The 13,741-nt window shown below is 41.5% G+C and overlaps 1 protein-coding gene across 1 annotated transcript in view; it reads right to left on the minus strand.

The window, feature by feature from the left end:
* Nucleotides 1-13,741, minus strand: part of SKOR2 (SKI family transcriptional corepressor 2) — a 35,510-nt gene that overhangs the window by 16,157 nt on the left and 5,612 nt on the right. The window contains exons 4-5 of the mRNA XM_024210242.2: nt 2,520-2,585; nt 2,037-2,135 (exon numbers count right to left, since the gene is read on the minus strand). Coding sequence (XP_024066010.2) covers nt 2,037-2,135; nt 2,520-2,585 — 165 coding nt within the window. The remainder of the gene's footprint in view (nt 1-2,036; nt 2,136-2,519; nt 2,586-13,741) is intronic.

A 13,741-nucleotide genomic window follows, 5' to 3' on the forward strand; every position in this document is an offset into this window, starting at 1 on the left:
AGTACACCTCTACCCAGATATAACGCGACCCAATATAACACGAATTTGGATATAACGCGGTAAAGCAGTGCTCCGAGAGGGGCGGGGCTGCGCTGCGCACTCTGGCGGACCAAAGCAAGTTCGATATAACGCGGTTTCACCTATAATGCGGTAAGATTTTTTGGCTCCCGAGGACAGCATTATATCGGGGTAGAGGTGTACATGAATTACTTTAAAATCATCTCGCTCCAAGCCCAATGGCTGATTTTGTTCTACATATTGGGTCATCCTTATTTTATGGCATACATCACATAACTTCAGGATTTGCTTTGTATTAATTTATGAAGATGTACTAATCTTTTTGATATCCAGGCTAAAGATGGGAGATATTCAGAGAGACCTTCCTTGCATTTCTTAGCTTTTCTGTATTCTCCCTGATGTCATGCCTTTGGGGGGGGAGGGCGGGGGCGGGGGGAGGAAGGGGAGTGTAAAATTCTACTCTATCTACTTAAAGGTGGGGAAAATACTTTTTGTACTCCCCTTTCCCTTCTCTGTGATGTAAAGGCCTGTTCTTCTGTTTGTATGTTAAACCTTGGGAATATCTGGCATATCGAGTCTTGTCTTCATTGATTTTGTGGAAGGACTATTTGCAGGACCAAAGAACTGGAATGGTTTGCAGCTGAAGAAATGGCATTGTTTAGAGCTTTTTGCCCAAGTAATCATCAGTGCCTTCAGTCAGATAAGTGATAACAAAAAACAAGCATCTGACTAAAATCCCTTCCCCTCCCAGCTGATTAAGTTTCAGCTTCTCGGCTTTTGTGATGTCCTACTCTCAATAATTCTCTGTCAATCCACAGAACCCTGCAGCAAAAGGGGCATAGACAAGACCTGATATTAAAGTTAAAAGCAAACAGACTTTAAAAACAAAAATGCAACCAAACTTTCAGGCCTTCTTTAGACATCAGGAAGAAGCAGAAAAGGGCACCAATGGTTTAGTTTTTTCCTTTTCGGGACACCTTTAACGCTGAGCCTCACTCCTTCACTCTTCAGTGGAGCAAATGGCAGCAGAGGATTGGGTGCTTGAACAGCTGCATGACAGTGACATCTCCTTATGCACAGTGGGCTGCACGTGGGAAGGGCTGAACTGCAGTACTGAGTGCTGTGCTGCGTGGCATAACAAGAAGCAGAGCTGCAGAGGCACCTTGGCTTGCCCAGTGCTATAGAATCATACAAATCAGAAACCGAAAAGGCCTATTATGTCGTCTAATCTGACCCTGGCCAGTGCCGGATTTTCCCTTGCAGCTTATTTTCCACTCCTTCATTCAGTCTATTTTGAAAAACCTCAAGCACCTGGTCTTTCACCATAGGGGAGACAATTCCATATTGGTTTTATGACGTTCCTCATAATCCTTTGTTTGTATGGCATAGTCCATCACCTCTTAATGGCCCAGATCCTCAACAATGGCCAAAGAACACGCAACCCACTTCAGGATGGAAAACACAGAAGTGGCCTTTGCCTGCCTCAAATTTAGGCTGGGCCAGTCCCCCTCCATCACTTAGAAAAGCCTGAAGGCCACTGGCTACCAAGGCCTCATGGGGTTGATGCCACAGATGGGCATTACAGGGTATAGTGAAGCCCCAACCGTTCCCTTTTGGCCAGCTGCAGGGACAACAGATATAGCATAGGCCCTAATGCTGTAGGTTCCCCCTCCAATGGAGTGCCGCTACTTATGCTGGCTTTATGGTCAGAATAAAATAGTGGGGCAGGTCTTGGTGGACCCCTAATGTTTTGAACAGGGAGAGGAAAGTTACCAAAGCCAGTGTGACAAAATTCTTGTTTATACTTATCCAAAAATATACATCTCACTTTAAGTTTATGCCTGAAGGGCCTGACCTACTGCCATTGAAATCTATGGTAGAATTCCCATTGACTTCAGTGGGGCCAGCTCAGGCATCTAGTGACAAACACACCTATGAACATCACTCCTATACTTTTATAAATTGATAATAAATAATGATGACATTCTACAAACAGTGAAAACAGAAATGTGTCTTACTGAATACTGGGAAAGAAGCGTTTCCTTTCAACACTTGGAATTCCTGTTCTAATCTCCTCCGTAAATCTATTTGTTCAAACAAAACCTTCTGAAGTTCTTCTAACAAAGAGAAAAGAAGAGCTGTTTTACTAATTTGTATAAATAACTCTTGAGCAAACTGCTATGTGTGGCAATTCATTATTATAAGAAAATATTTTAGTAGTTTAAAAAAAACATTGTATAGATCTAGGATAGATTTTGTGCAGAAATCCATGAATATAAATCAATGTAATATATTATTTTAAAGTATTGTATTACAGTGTCATGTATTGATTGATATGTATGCATTAATCTCAATTATATCCACCCAAAGGTCCATATATTATTCATATGCTACTTGTCAAGCTTAAAATATGGTGCTGAACAAAAATACTTCCCTCTTATCGTTATATTCTATTAAAACCAAGAGCATTTTAATAATATCAAAGCTGGGGGGGTGGTTACCTTTCCCCATGTTTTCTACATCCTTCTTCAGTGAATGAGGTGAATTGGTTTCTTGTGTGTGTTCACCTTAATAAAGAAAGGAAAAAAGTTATTGATTTATATACGTTGCTTCTTATCGGGTATTGTTCTTACATCCTCTTTGAAAGTCTGGACAGAAGGTTTCAGCATTCAGAGCTCACTCCTGCAGTCTAGGACAAACCATCATTGATATCAAAGGGAGTTCTGCCTTTGCAAAGACAGCAGAATCGGGCCCTTATCATAATCACCAGACTTCTGATGTCATATCTTCTATGATCTTAAGTGTTATCATAGATGTCCAAGGCTTCAGAAATGTTCTGTACAAAATTTCATTGCTTAGAAGTACTTTTTATAAACAGAATTTATCACCATGCTGTTTAGCGTACACTAGCTCCTAATTTCAGATGGTAACTACTTGGCATACGTGCTCCTCGAAGGTCAAAGCAGGTGCATAGGTGAGCTAAGTGAGGGCGGGGATAGCATTCCTTCCCCAACTCAGTGGCAGGGTGGGGTTCAGAGGGATGTGCAGACCATGCTGCTGCTAAGGTTTAAGGACAGGAAATGTGATAAATGGAGGGGGGAATAGTTATTGATTTACATCAATAAGAGAGAAAGCAATGTCCAAATCTTGCTGTCCTTCCTCCAAGACATATCAAAGTCCCAAACCGTCCTCTCTCCCCCGATAGCTAAAGAAATTACATCCATTCCTTGACTACGTCACCTCCCTCTTCTCTGGCCTCCCTGCTATCCACATCACCCATCTCCTACTCATCCAAGATGTGGTCACTAACATTAATTTCTTCCCCAGATATGCCCACGTCAACCCGCTCCCCAACTATGCACGGCTCAACTGGCTCCCCATTCTCTACATCAAATTGAAACTTCTTGTCCTCACTGTCAAGGCCCTGCATAATTCTGTCTCACCCTTACATCTTGAATCTTGTCTCTTACTGCGTCACCTCTGCACTGTCACAGATACCAACCTCAATGCCTCTCTCATTCACTTCTCCCGCAAACATCACCCTACCTTCTTCCATCCCACTCCCTATGCACAGAACGCCCAAGCTACTGCCTGCTCTTCATTCACATCCCTCCTGAAGACTTACTGAATCTATGATGCCCACAAAAAAAGTGACCCAATAGAGGGGCGGGACATTATTTGGATTTATTTTGCCCATCACAAAGGTGTGTCCATCGGCAGAACCCTTTCCTGCTCCTACTGGCTAGAAACAGGCCAATTCTATGGACAAAACTCCCTTTGAAGCAGCCTTTTTGCTTGCATGAGGGCTCTGATATTAGGCCCCAATTTATAGCATGGACTTGATAAATCTGAGCAGACATGGTACGTTTGAAGCATACTGGATAATTGGCCTTTGTTAATAGACTTGTATAAATAGGAATCCCTTTCTTTTGTTTAATAAAAAGATTTTGTTTTTAAAAGAGATTAATCTGAGAGTCAGTATTTAGAATGCTTTAATGTAATAAATACTTTAAAATGAATATGGGAATACAACAGATTGAATACTCTTTCTGGAATTAACTGGCAGAGTATTAAATTAGCACAAGATTTGAGGGTTGGGGGGGGGGGGGGGGGGGGGGAGCATGCATTCCCACTGGCAATGCTAATTACTGGGTTTTAGATTATATGCTCTTCAGAAGAGGGACTGTGTCCTCTTTTGTGTTTCAGAGGGGCCTAGTACATTCTGGGGGTCAGCACAATCTAAATTACACAGAACAATCTCATCTGTTTAGGAAACATTTCTATTTTCATCACTGTCATTGGCTTAGGAGCATGTTTTCCATTCCCTTTTGTAGTATTGGTATTTAGCTCTTTGCAAGCACTGGGCAGGCCAGATTCTGCAAAACTGCTGTGTGAAGATCTCGCTTTGACTTTAATGACAGTTCCAAGAGCAGAGGGCTTGAAGGACTGTGGACATGGGAGTTAGACAGCTAGGCACTTCTGAAAATCCCACTAGGTGCCTATCTACATTTTCAGGTGCCTAAATACCTTTACAAATCTGGACCGTAGGAACCTAACTGAAAGTCAATGTGATTTAGGCTCCTAAGTGTCCAAAATGCATTTGAAAAAGGAACTTAGGTGCTTTTTAAAATTTTACCCCATGGCTTTCTTGGCTATCTTAAATATATCATACACTTAAGTGCAGGGACGGCATCTCTAGCAGCTCTGTAGGGTGAGAGATTCATGACGCTAAATAAATACTAAGTAACAGGGAAAGCAGAATAACTTTCATTTGTGAAGAGAGAGAAAAATCAGTCGTAAGGATTCGGTGAAACAAGTCTCGCACAGCTTGTGTTAGAGGATATGGTAGAGCAGATGTTCCCAAGCTTTTTTTTTTTTGGTTGTGCTCCACCTTCTCCATGGGAGTCACATAACAGGCCCACCCCCAGCCCAAGTTCCACCCATCCGGCTCACGCCTTTGGCGGCATCAGGACCCAGCTGGCTCCATCCCTGGAGGAGCTCCTGGAAGCAGAGCAGATCAGGGCTCCTCACCCTCCCTCCCCCCTGCCCCAGAGCGTCTCACTCCAGGAGGCTCCAGATGGTTTAAAATACATAGGGTGCGGCCAGCCAGGCCAGGCCAAAGCAGCAGCAGGAACAGTGCAGAAAGTCCCCAGTGGGTAGGATGGGGAGAGCAATAGGCTGGTGCAGAAGTGCACTCCCCCTGATGGCTGGGGCTTCCCTGCGCGATCTCCCCAATGCCGCCCTGCCCTGGACATCTGGACAGCATCAGCCTTGCACCTCACCTCGCTCCCCCTGATAGCCTCATTGCAACTAGCCACCTAGAGGGACATGCCCCATGGCTTGAAAACCAATGCGCTAGAGGACTCAGGTAATTTCTGACTCTAATTTCTATTATTCTCCATGAATTTAAATCTGTTTGATACACTGTTTTAGGTTTGTACATAATGGCCAACATTTTCTTAAGAAGAGCGGGATCTTTTAAAAGCACCTAAGTCACCTAGGAGAAAGTCCCACTGAGTTGAAGTTGACATCAATGAACAGGTGACCTAGGAGTAAATGTCCCATTAAAGTCAACTTCAGCTCCATGGGACTTTTGCTCCTAGGTCATTTAGATGCTTTTGAAAATCTCACTCATTTGAGTATGGATTTAAGAGCCTAACTTTAGGCTTCTATTTTTGAAAATTCGGACCTGGGCTTATTATTGTAGCACCTAAGGCCCCAGTCCTGCAGTGAGTCTGCCCTAAGGAATTCAATTTCAAGACTGGGTTCTAAGTAAATAAAACATGCTGTATTTACTATATGGAACAGGACTCCTGATGTTTACCTGCTTGAAATCTGTGAAAAAGCCAGATAGTTAAAATAATTTCCGGGAACCGAGACTTTGTTAAATACACAAAGGTCTTAAATTTTAAGCAGAAAGCTAGTTACACAACTAGACAGGAGGCTAGATGATATAGAGACATTAATGTCTGCCTCCTTCAGTCCCCCGGAGTGAAATCTGGTTTACATCATACTGTAAATGAAATCATTTTGATGTTCCACACTTAGAACCTAATGGATATTTGCCCACATTGTAAAAGATGTGGTATAATTGGCAATCTCTGCTTAACAGAGATCTAGAACTGAATGGGCTATTGCAGAGCAGGTAATTGGCAGAACTTCAGGGGGATGTTTGCAAAGCACCTTACCACATTTGGCTGACTCTAGGCAATACATTCAGATTTAGCAGAACTGCATTTCAACAAATTGAAAAATAGGGATAAAGACAGGCTCAAATTCTGGCTCACTGTGCAGTTATGCACACCAGAAACACAGCACACAAGCCAATGCAGAGGGGGATGCCCCAATTCTGTCTCTCTCAAAACACACAGAGAGCCTGATCTGGAGAGCCTATACTACAGAAGACATGAAGAAGCACAGTCAATGGTGACATCTGCAACATACTGGGAGGAACCTCCCCTCCAGATTCCTGCTCAGGACATTGGAACAACCAAAAAAGAATGACCCCAGAGATTCCATCTCACATTATTTTAAAAAAAAATAAAACAGTGAGCCCCATGCATGGTGGGATAGGAATTTGGGAGTTTAGCCTGGCCTGCATGATTGCAGTAGAGATCTGATTAATATAGTTTATATCAGTGATTCTCAAACTTTTGTACTGGTGACCCCTTTCAAATAGCAAGCCTCTCAGTGTGACCCCCCTTATAAATTAAAAACACTTTTTAATATATTTAACAATGTTATAAATGCTGGATGTAAAGCGGGGTTTGGGGTGGAGGCTGACAGCTCACGACCCCGCCACGTAATAACCTCGCGACCCCCTGAGGGGTCCCGACCCCCAGTTTGAGAACCCCTGGTTTATAGACTGGTTGCCATTAAAATGTCAGCACATTTTCCCCAGATCTAGACTAGCAGATAACTGCGGTATCGCAGATACTACTATGTGGTAATCATTTGAAATGATGACTTTTTAATAAATACTCCTGTTCTTTATTGTTTGTACAGGTACTACTCTCATGCAACTGAGACTGGAGTCCCATTGTGCTAGGAACAATGACAGTCGCTGCCTTGAAGGACTTGAAATCTAAAACAGACAAAGGGTGGGAGAAAAGACATATTAGCCTCATTATACAGATGGGGAACTGAGTCAAAGAGAGTTTAAGTGACTTGCCCAAGAACCAGGGCCGGCTCTGGCTTTTTTGCCGCCCCAGGAGGAGGAGGCGGCCGGGGGGAGGGCACCAGGGGGGGAGGGCGGCCGGAGCCCTGGGAGGAGTGCGGCGAGCCCCAGCCGGGGCTCGCCGCTCTCCCCCCGGCGGCCGGAGCGCCGCGCTGCCCCCCTCCAGGTGCCGCCCCAAGCACAAGCTTGGGGGGCTGGTGCCTGGAGCCAGCCCTGCCAAGAACACACAGCAAGCGTATGGCAGAGCCAGGCATTTCCAAGTCCAGTCCCTTGACCACATGTCCATCATTCTTTTGTTTTGCACTTTGCAAGTAGACTTGGTGCTTTGATGTGCTCCCAGCACTAAAGGCCTCAATGCAGCAAAACTCTTCAAGGCTGAGATGGGAAGGTTATGCCAGTTTCAAGGGGCCTGACCCACATAATATAAACACAGGTATTATTCCTATATTCTTGCTCGTTTTCCCATAGTCTGTTTTCCCTCCTTTCTATCAAATTTAATCAGTTTCTCCTTTTTTGTATGTATGTTAAAATTTGCTACATTTTATTTGGTTATTTCAATTCAAGGTAAAACCTTTAAAACCCTTTCTAGGAATGAAAAAATAATGCAAATCTCACATATTGGACTAGATTCGGATCTAAGGTACACCTATAAAAATAAGTAACTTCACTGAAATCAGTGGAGTTTCACTAGATTTACTTGGCTATAACTGAGATCAGTATTGATAAACTATTTTTCCAATGGCAGTTTTGTTCATATGGAACTACTGGATTGACTACATTTATAGGGAATTTACAGGCCAAATTCTGCTCTCGGTTATGCCAATGCAATTCTGGAGAAACTCCATGGAAGTCAAAGTCATTTTGATGTAACTTTTGGTAATAGAGAAGGTGTAAATTTGATACAGACTAACATGGCTACCCCCTGATACTTTGAATGTATTTCTAGGTGTATATACCTTGCTTCTTGTAGTTTTCTCTTGAATTTTTTATAATTTTTTTTTAAAATGTGGTTACTTCATATAGAGAGTTATCAAACTAAAATGTAAACATTTTGGCATAAGGTACTATTTAATTATCTTCCGGAAAGACGACTTTTTCCCCTCTTGAATTTTCATTAACTCTGAGAGATTTGAGACAGAAAATGTGGAAAATAAATTATTTTAAAAATATAAGAAGAACCAAACCATGCTCCCATTGAAATTAGTGGCAGATCTGCTATTGTTTATGACTGAAGCAGAATGGGACCCCAACATTTTGGAAGATATTAATTTGTTGCCTAATTCTTCAAAATGTACTGTTTTAGCCAACAGACCAATTCTGCAGACACTTGTGCACATAAGTAGTCCCACTGAAGTTAGGTGAAGAAAGTTATTCATGTGCTTAAGTGTTTGCCAAAAAGAATCTTCAAAAAGGGCTATTCTTAAAAATATGAGCAGTACAGCACTAAATAAATCACTACACAACATGCAAGTTGCCAACAATTTAGAAAAATCCTGAATGTTGTTGTGTAATTGGGAATGTGTTTTCATTATGAGCTAGTTTTAAAATAAAACTGGAAGGTCCCCTCTTACATGTATTCTGAAGATTTACTGTGAAACATTTATTGTTTACTTCCAGAAATCAATGCACACTTACAACCAGTATGCGTGAAAATCATAATATATGAAACATATTCAACATGTACCTTTTTAACATCTGTTCTATCTTCTACATTTATTATAAAAGCTCAATTATGCCTATATATTTATATAGATATAGTTACTTTGGGGCTAGCATTTTCATTATAAGCTGAGTTTATATAATAGGATTGTAAAAATTCATTCTGGGGTGATGTGAAATATACAAGACCTCTCTGTCCAGAAAAAATATTTAACCAAAATAAATAAATAAAAATAAAAAACATTAGGCTTTTAAAAAACACATTAAAATAAGAGAAAATACAAATTGGATGATCAGTTTATACTTCTTTTGGGAAAAAGACTGGGTGCTTGTATAACTCAGAATAACTTTTTTTAGTTACTAACATTTTGTTAAAAGAGAACAGAATTGTTGACAGTAGCAGTTATTTTGTTACAGAAGTATTAAATGAGCGGGTGAAAGATAAGTTAAAAAATTAAGGAATATAGCAGAATTGAGACAGGATAGGATACAAGTTATATTAAGCATGTATATTGTTCTTATACAAGTTACAGCCATGATTTCTTTTCTTAATCAGTCCATCTCATTGGGTCTATCTTTCCTCAAAGAGTTCAGGTAATCTTTTTTAAACTGTTATTCTGAGGAAAACATTACCATAGTATGATGTCTGCACCACAGCTACAGCAGGTAAACACAGTCCTTCAAGCTTTTCGTTCTCTACAACCACAGAAGCTGCACCCTTAAGTATCCTGCAATTCCCCCATTTCAAAGGAAGTCACAGATGGCTGTCAGATTCTTGGGAGAGTTCAATCCTCTGACATCCTAACACAGAAATGGAATAGTGCTAGGGAAAGTTCTTCCCCACTTGCTTGGTTCAACTTTAAAAGGATAGTCTAAGGTCCTTGGCTCTCTGACTGAAAGCTGCATATCAGAATGGAGGAAAGGGCACATGGCATGATGGGTACCTCCTTCAGCCTCAACAAACAGAGATCTTGGGAGTAGAGAAGCTTCCTAACAGGTAGAGAAAGGCATTTTTGTAACTCCCCAACCCTTACCCTTGTGGGAGGCTGAGGGTGGGATGGGAGAAGCAAGAGATTGAGAGATTTAAAGGTGACCTGAAAAGGAGTTTTCTTTAATAATAGAGTGTGTGTGTGTGAGTGTGTGAGAGAGATGTACAAAGAGGGCCCGAACCTTCTTAAAAAGGTTCCCCCCCCCCACTTGTTTTTTATCTTAAAAAAAAATCTAGGAATGTTAAGTCTGGTCTCCCTGTTTTTCCTGAGGTACTTCCCTAGGGGGCTCGGCATCCATTGTGTACTCTCACTCCTTAATTGAAAGGGAGGAGGTGTTGAATATTTAACAGGATTCCTTTCTCTTAAATATTAATTAAAAGCTAAATAGATGTCTAAAAAAACCCAACCTAACAACAACAAAAAAACCCCAACAATTTTAATCAGTATAAGGAAAAATCCCTTCCCCTCTTTATAGCACAGCTATCACTCTGCAAGGCCTTTCCTACACACAAGCTTATGCCTGTCCAACTAAAGGTGTGTTTTAAAACCAAAGTAGTTAAACTGGTGCAAACCCTTGGGTAGACACTTATTTTAGATTTAAGAGTGGCCAGTTTTGGTTTCGCTTAATCCTGTAAGAAAACAGAGTAAGGCCATGTCTACACTATTGGAAATATAGCAGCATAGCTACAGCACTGTAGTTTTGCTGGTATAACCCTGTAGTGTAGATGCAGACTACAGCGATGGATGGGGTTTTGGCATCACTGTAGGAACTCCACCTCTCTGAGCAATGGGAACATTCTTCCATGGACCTAGCTGTATCTACACAGGGGGCTTGGTCAGCATAGCTAAGTTGCTCAGGAGAGTGTGTTTTTCAGACCCCTGAACCCCAAGGCTATAAGTTTTAAGTGTAGACCAGGCCTAAGCTAAACTGAAATAGGCCACTGTTAATTGGAAATAAGAGTGTCTATAGAGGGTGTAGTGGGGCAGGCTCTGCTGCTGCCTCTTTGCACAAGAGAAATTGGCTCAGACTCTACTGGTAGTGTTTCCACTATGCTCCACCAACACCATTACAGGCCCATGCAACAGGGCTATTTACAATATCCTCTGTACTTTAGACCCTCTCCTCAGGACCTGAGAGGGGTAGAGGTCTCCCTTCCCTCAGGCCTGTGTGGGACTGGGCTCAGCTAGCCCCGTTCCTTCCTTCCTGTGTCTCTTTTTTTGGGGGGGCTGGTGGGCCCTTTATCTCAGCCAGCCTGATCATCTAATTACCTCAGTCAGCTATCTCCAGGGAGCTAATTGGTGTCCAAATGATCAGCGTGCAGGCTCACCTGTTCACTCCCTGCACTCTGTCACAGAGGGGTTAGCGCCAATTTAACTACATCAGTTTATAAACACAGGGGTAAACAGGTGCAAGTTGGTGTGCAGACAAGGTCTTGGCTCTTGTGATGTCAACATTTCACTAGCACTCCAGTCGCCAGAGTAGCAAAGGCCTGAATTTCTAATTTAAAGAAACCATTAAAAAATTAAAAGAAAAATAAAAAGCCCACATTTCAGAGCATCTTCCCACCCAAGAAAGAAAGAAAAGGGACACAAACCCATGATTTTTTCTCCCTTTGTGTGTCACCTTAAATGCTTTTCACTTCTATACAGCAATCCATCAGAGGCTGTTCAAATGCTCTGTAAAAAATGACTAAATAAGTTTCACACTGCCCCTGCTATACTGATGGGGAAAGTTAGTACAGAAAGACTAAGGGCTAGTCTACACTGAAAAGTTACATTGGCATAGCTAAGTCTCTCAGGGGGTGTGAAAAATCCATCCCCCAAAGCGATGTAGTTAAGCCAACCTAAGTCCCCACGTAGACAGTGCTGGATCGAGGGAAGAATTCTTCCATCAACCTAGCTACCTCTCGGGGATCGGGGATTACCTATGCGGACACGAACCCTGTGCCACTGTAGTGTTTCAAGTGTAGACAAGCCTGCAGGTTAGCCGACCTAAGCCCTGGTGTAATCCGCCTCTCAGGGAAGTGGATTACCTACAGCAAAGGGAGAGCCTCTCCCATCACAGGAGTGAAGTTTTAAATGTAGATATGGCCTAATTGATTTGGACACAGTCACACAGCAAGCCTGTGTCAGGCGCAGGAATATAGCCCATATTTTCTGACTCAGTCCTACGCTTTCCCCCCCCAAAACCAGTCTTACTTTTCTCACAAAATTCCCCCACCTCAGCACGTCCATGCAATTTATTTGTAAGCCTGGTCGGCTGGAGTCATGCTCCCCTATCCATAGCTGCCTTCGGGCTGTAGTAACTACTGCAGGCTAGTCCCTGCCTCTGCATCTCACCCCTGTCTGGAGCTGTCTATTGTCTTGTTTTAAAGACTTCAACAGCAGGCTGACTCTCCCCCTTGGATAGTTCAGCCTGCCATGAAGTCAGCATCCATAGCCTGCCCGAATATATATCACTAAGAGGCCATTGATATTTTATGCTGAATAGAGCCCTATGTACATAAACAACCAGCTGCAGAGGTAGAGCCACAAGAGTCTACTAGATAAATAAATATGCATTTAAAAATATAGATAGATTTTTAACTGGAAAACTACGAGACCTCCAAAAAGAACCATTCTGTGTTAACAAGTAAATAATGGTGGCTTTAACATATATACAATTCTTGAAGAAATACTACCTAAGCATGCATTTACTTCAAACACTCAAACACCTTCTAAAGGAGCCATGTCACATTTTGGGATTAATAAGTACGTAAATCAGGATTCAGGAAAACACATAAGCACATGCTTAAGTGCCTTCCGGAATCAGGACGTTTATATCTCTCTCTCTAAAAAGCTTGACGTTTAAAGGTTAAATTTCCTTAAAAAAAAAAAAAAAGAAAAAAAAGAATATCCTTAAAAAGGAATCAGTTGTACTTCTGTGTAGATAAAGTCTATTTTATAGACTACAGTCTATTTTGTTTAATGTTTAAAAACAAAGAAATTGATTTTTTTTTTAAATCTATATGACTAGAGAGTGCATGAAGAATGGGCTCCAGTATTACCAAACCCAAAACATACAAAAACCATTATCAGGTCCTCAAAAATCATGAGATTAAAAAAAAAATCTTCCAATTTGAAACTAAAGAAATAATAAATCTGGGATTTTTTTTATTTGCCTTTTGATTTTTGAGCCCTTAGGATACATATTCAAGCTTTCCTCTGCAAGCACAAGGGCTAGAAATTTACTTTTTTAATGGAAGCTAAGATTCTTCATGCAACCACAGGATTCCAGGAGCTGGGTTTACAAAACACCAAATATTGATAAAATCAAGAGACTTGGCAATACTGCTGAGGGTTCTTTGGGAAAAACCTGAAGAGACAGAAGCCAGTTATTTCAAACTGAAGGCCCCAATCTGTTCTGTGAGTGCAGATCCATTTACTTATGTAGAGCCCCACTGAACAATTTGCAGGATCAAGGCCTAAATTTACAATTTTGCCCTTTTCTCTTCCCATACTGGAGTTTTGGCTTCTCTGGTTTTTGCCACCAGCTTGTGTGAAAATGTTAACGTCATTTAAATTTGGGGCCCAGTTCTGAAGCCACTGGGGCCTACTTATGCAAGTAAAGGCTGCAGGATTGGGCCTATAATTTGCTGTGCTGAACAAACATTGGGTCGCTTTGTACTCTCCATTACTCTGGTGCAAATCTACAGTAATTTCATTTACTTCAATTGAGTTAGTCTGGATTTACATTAGTGAAAAGGAAAGCAGATTTTGGCCCACTGATTATAATTTAGATTTTTCTGAAATCACTGCCATGTCATTCTTACAATTAAAAAAGATTTGAGAATCAGAAATGGTCTTTATAATTTTGAGCATCCACTTCACGACTCCCAACATTTCTTACTGAGCCAAA

This window comes from Terrapene carolina, unplaced genomic scaffold (genome assembly GCF_002925995.2).
Source record: "Terrapene carolina triunguis isolate 2854851 unplaced genomic scaffold, T_m_triunguis-2.0 Scaffold69, whole genome shotgun sequence".
Classification (NCBI taxonomy): domain Eukaryota; kingdom Metazoa; phylum Chordata; order Testudines; family Emydidae; genus Terrapene; species Terrapene triunguis.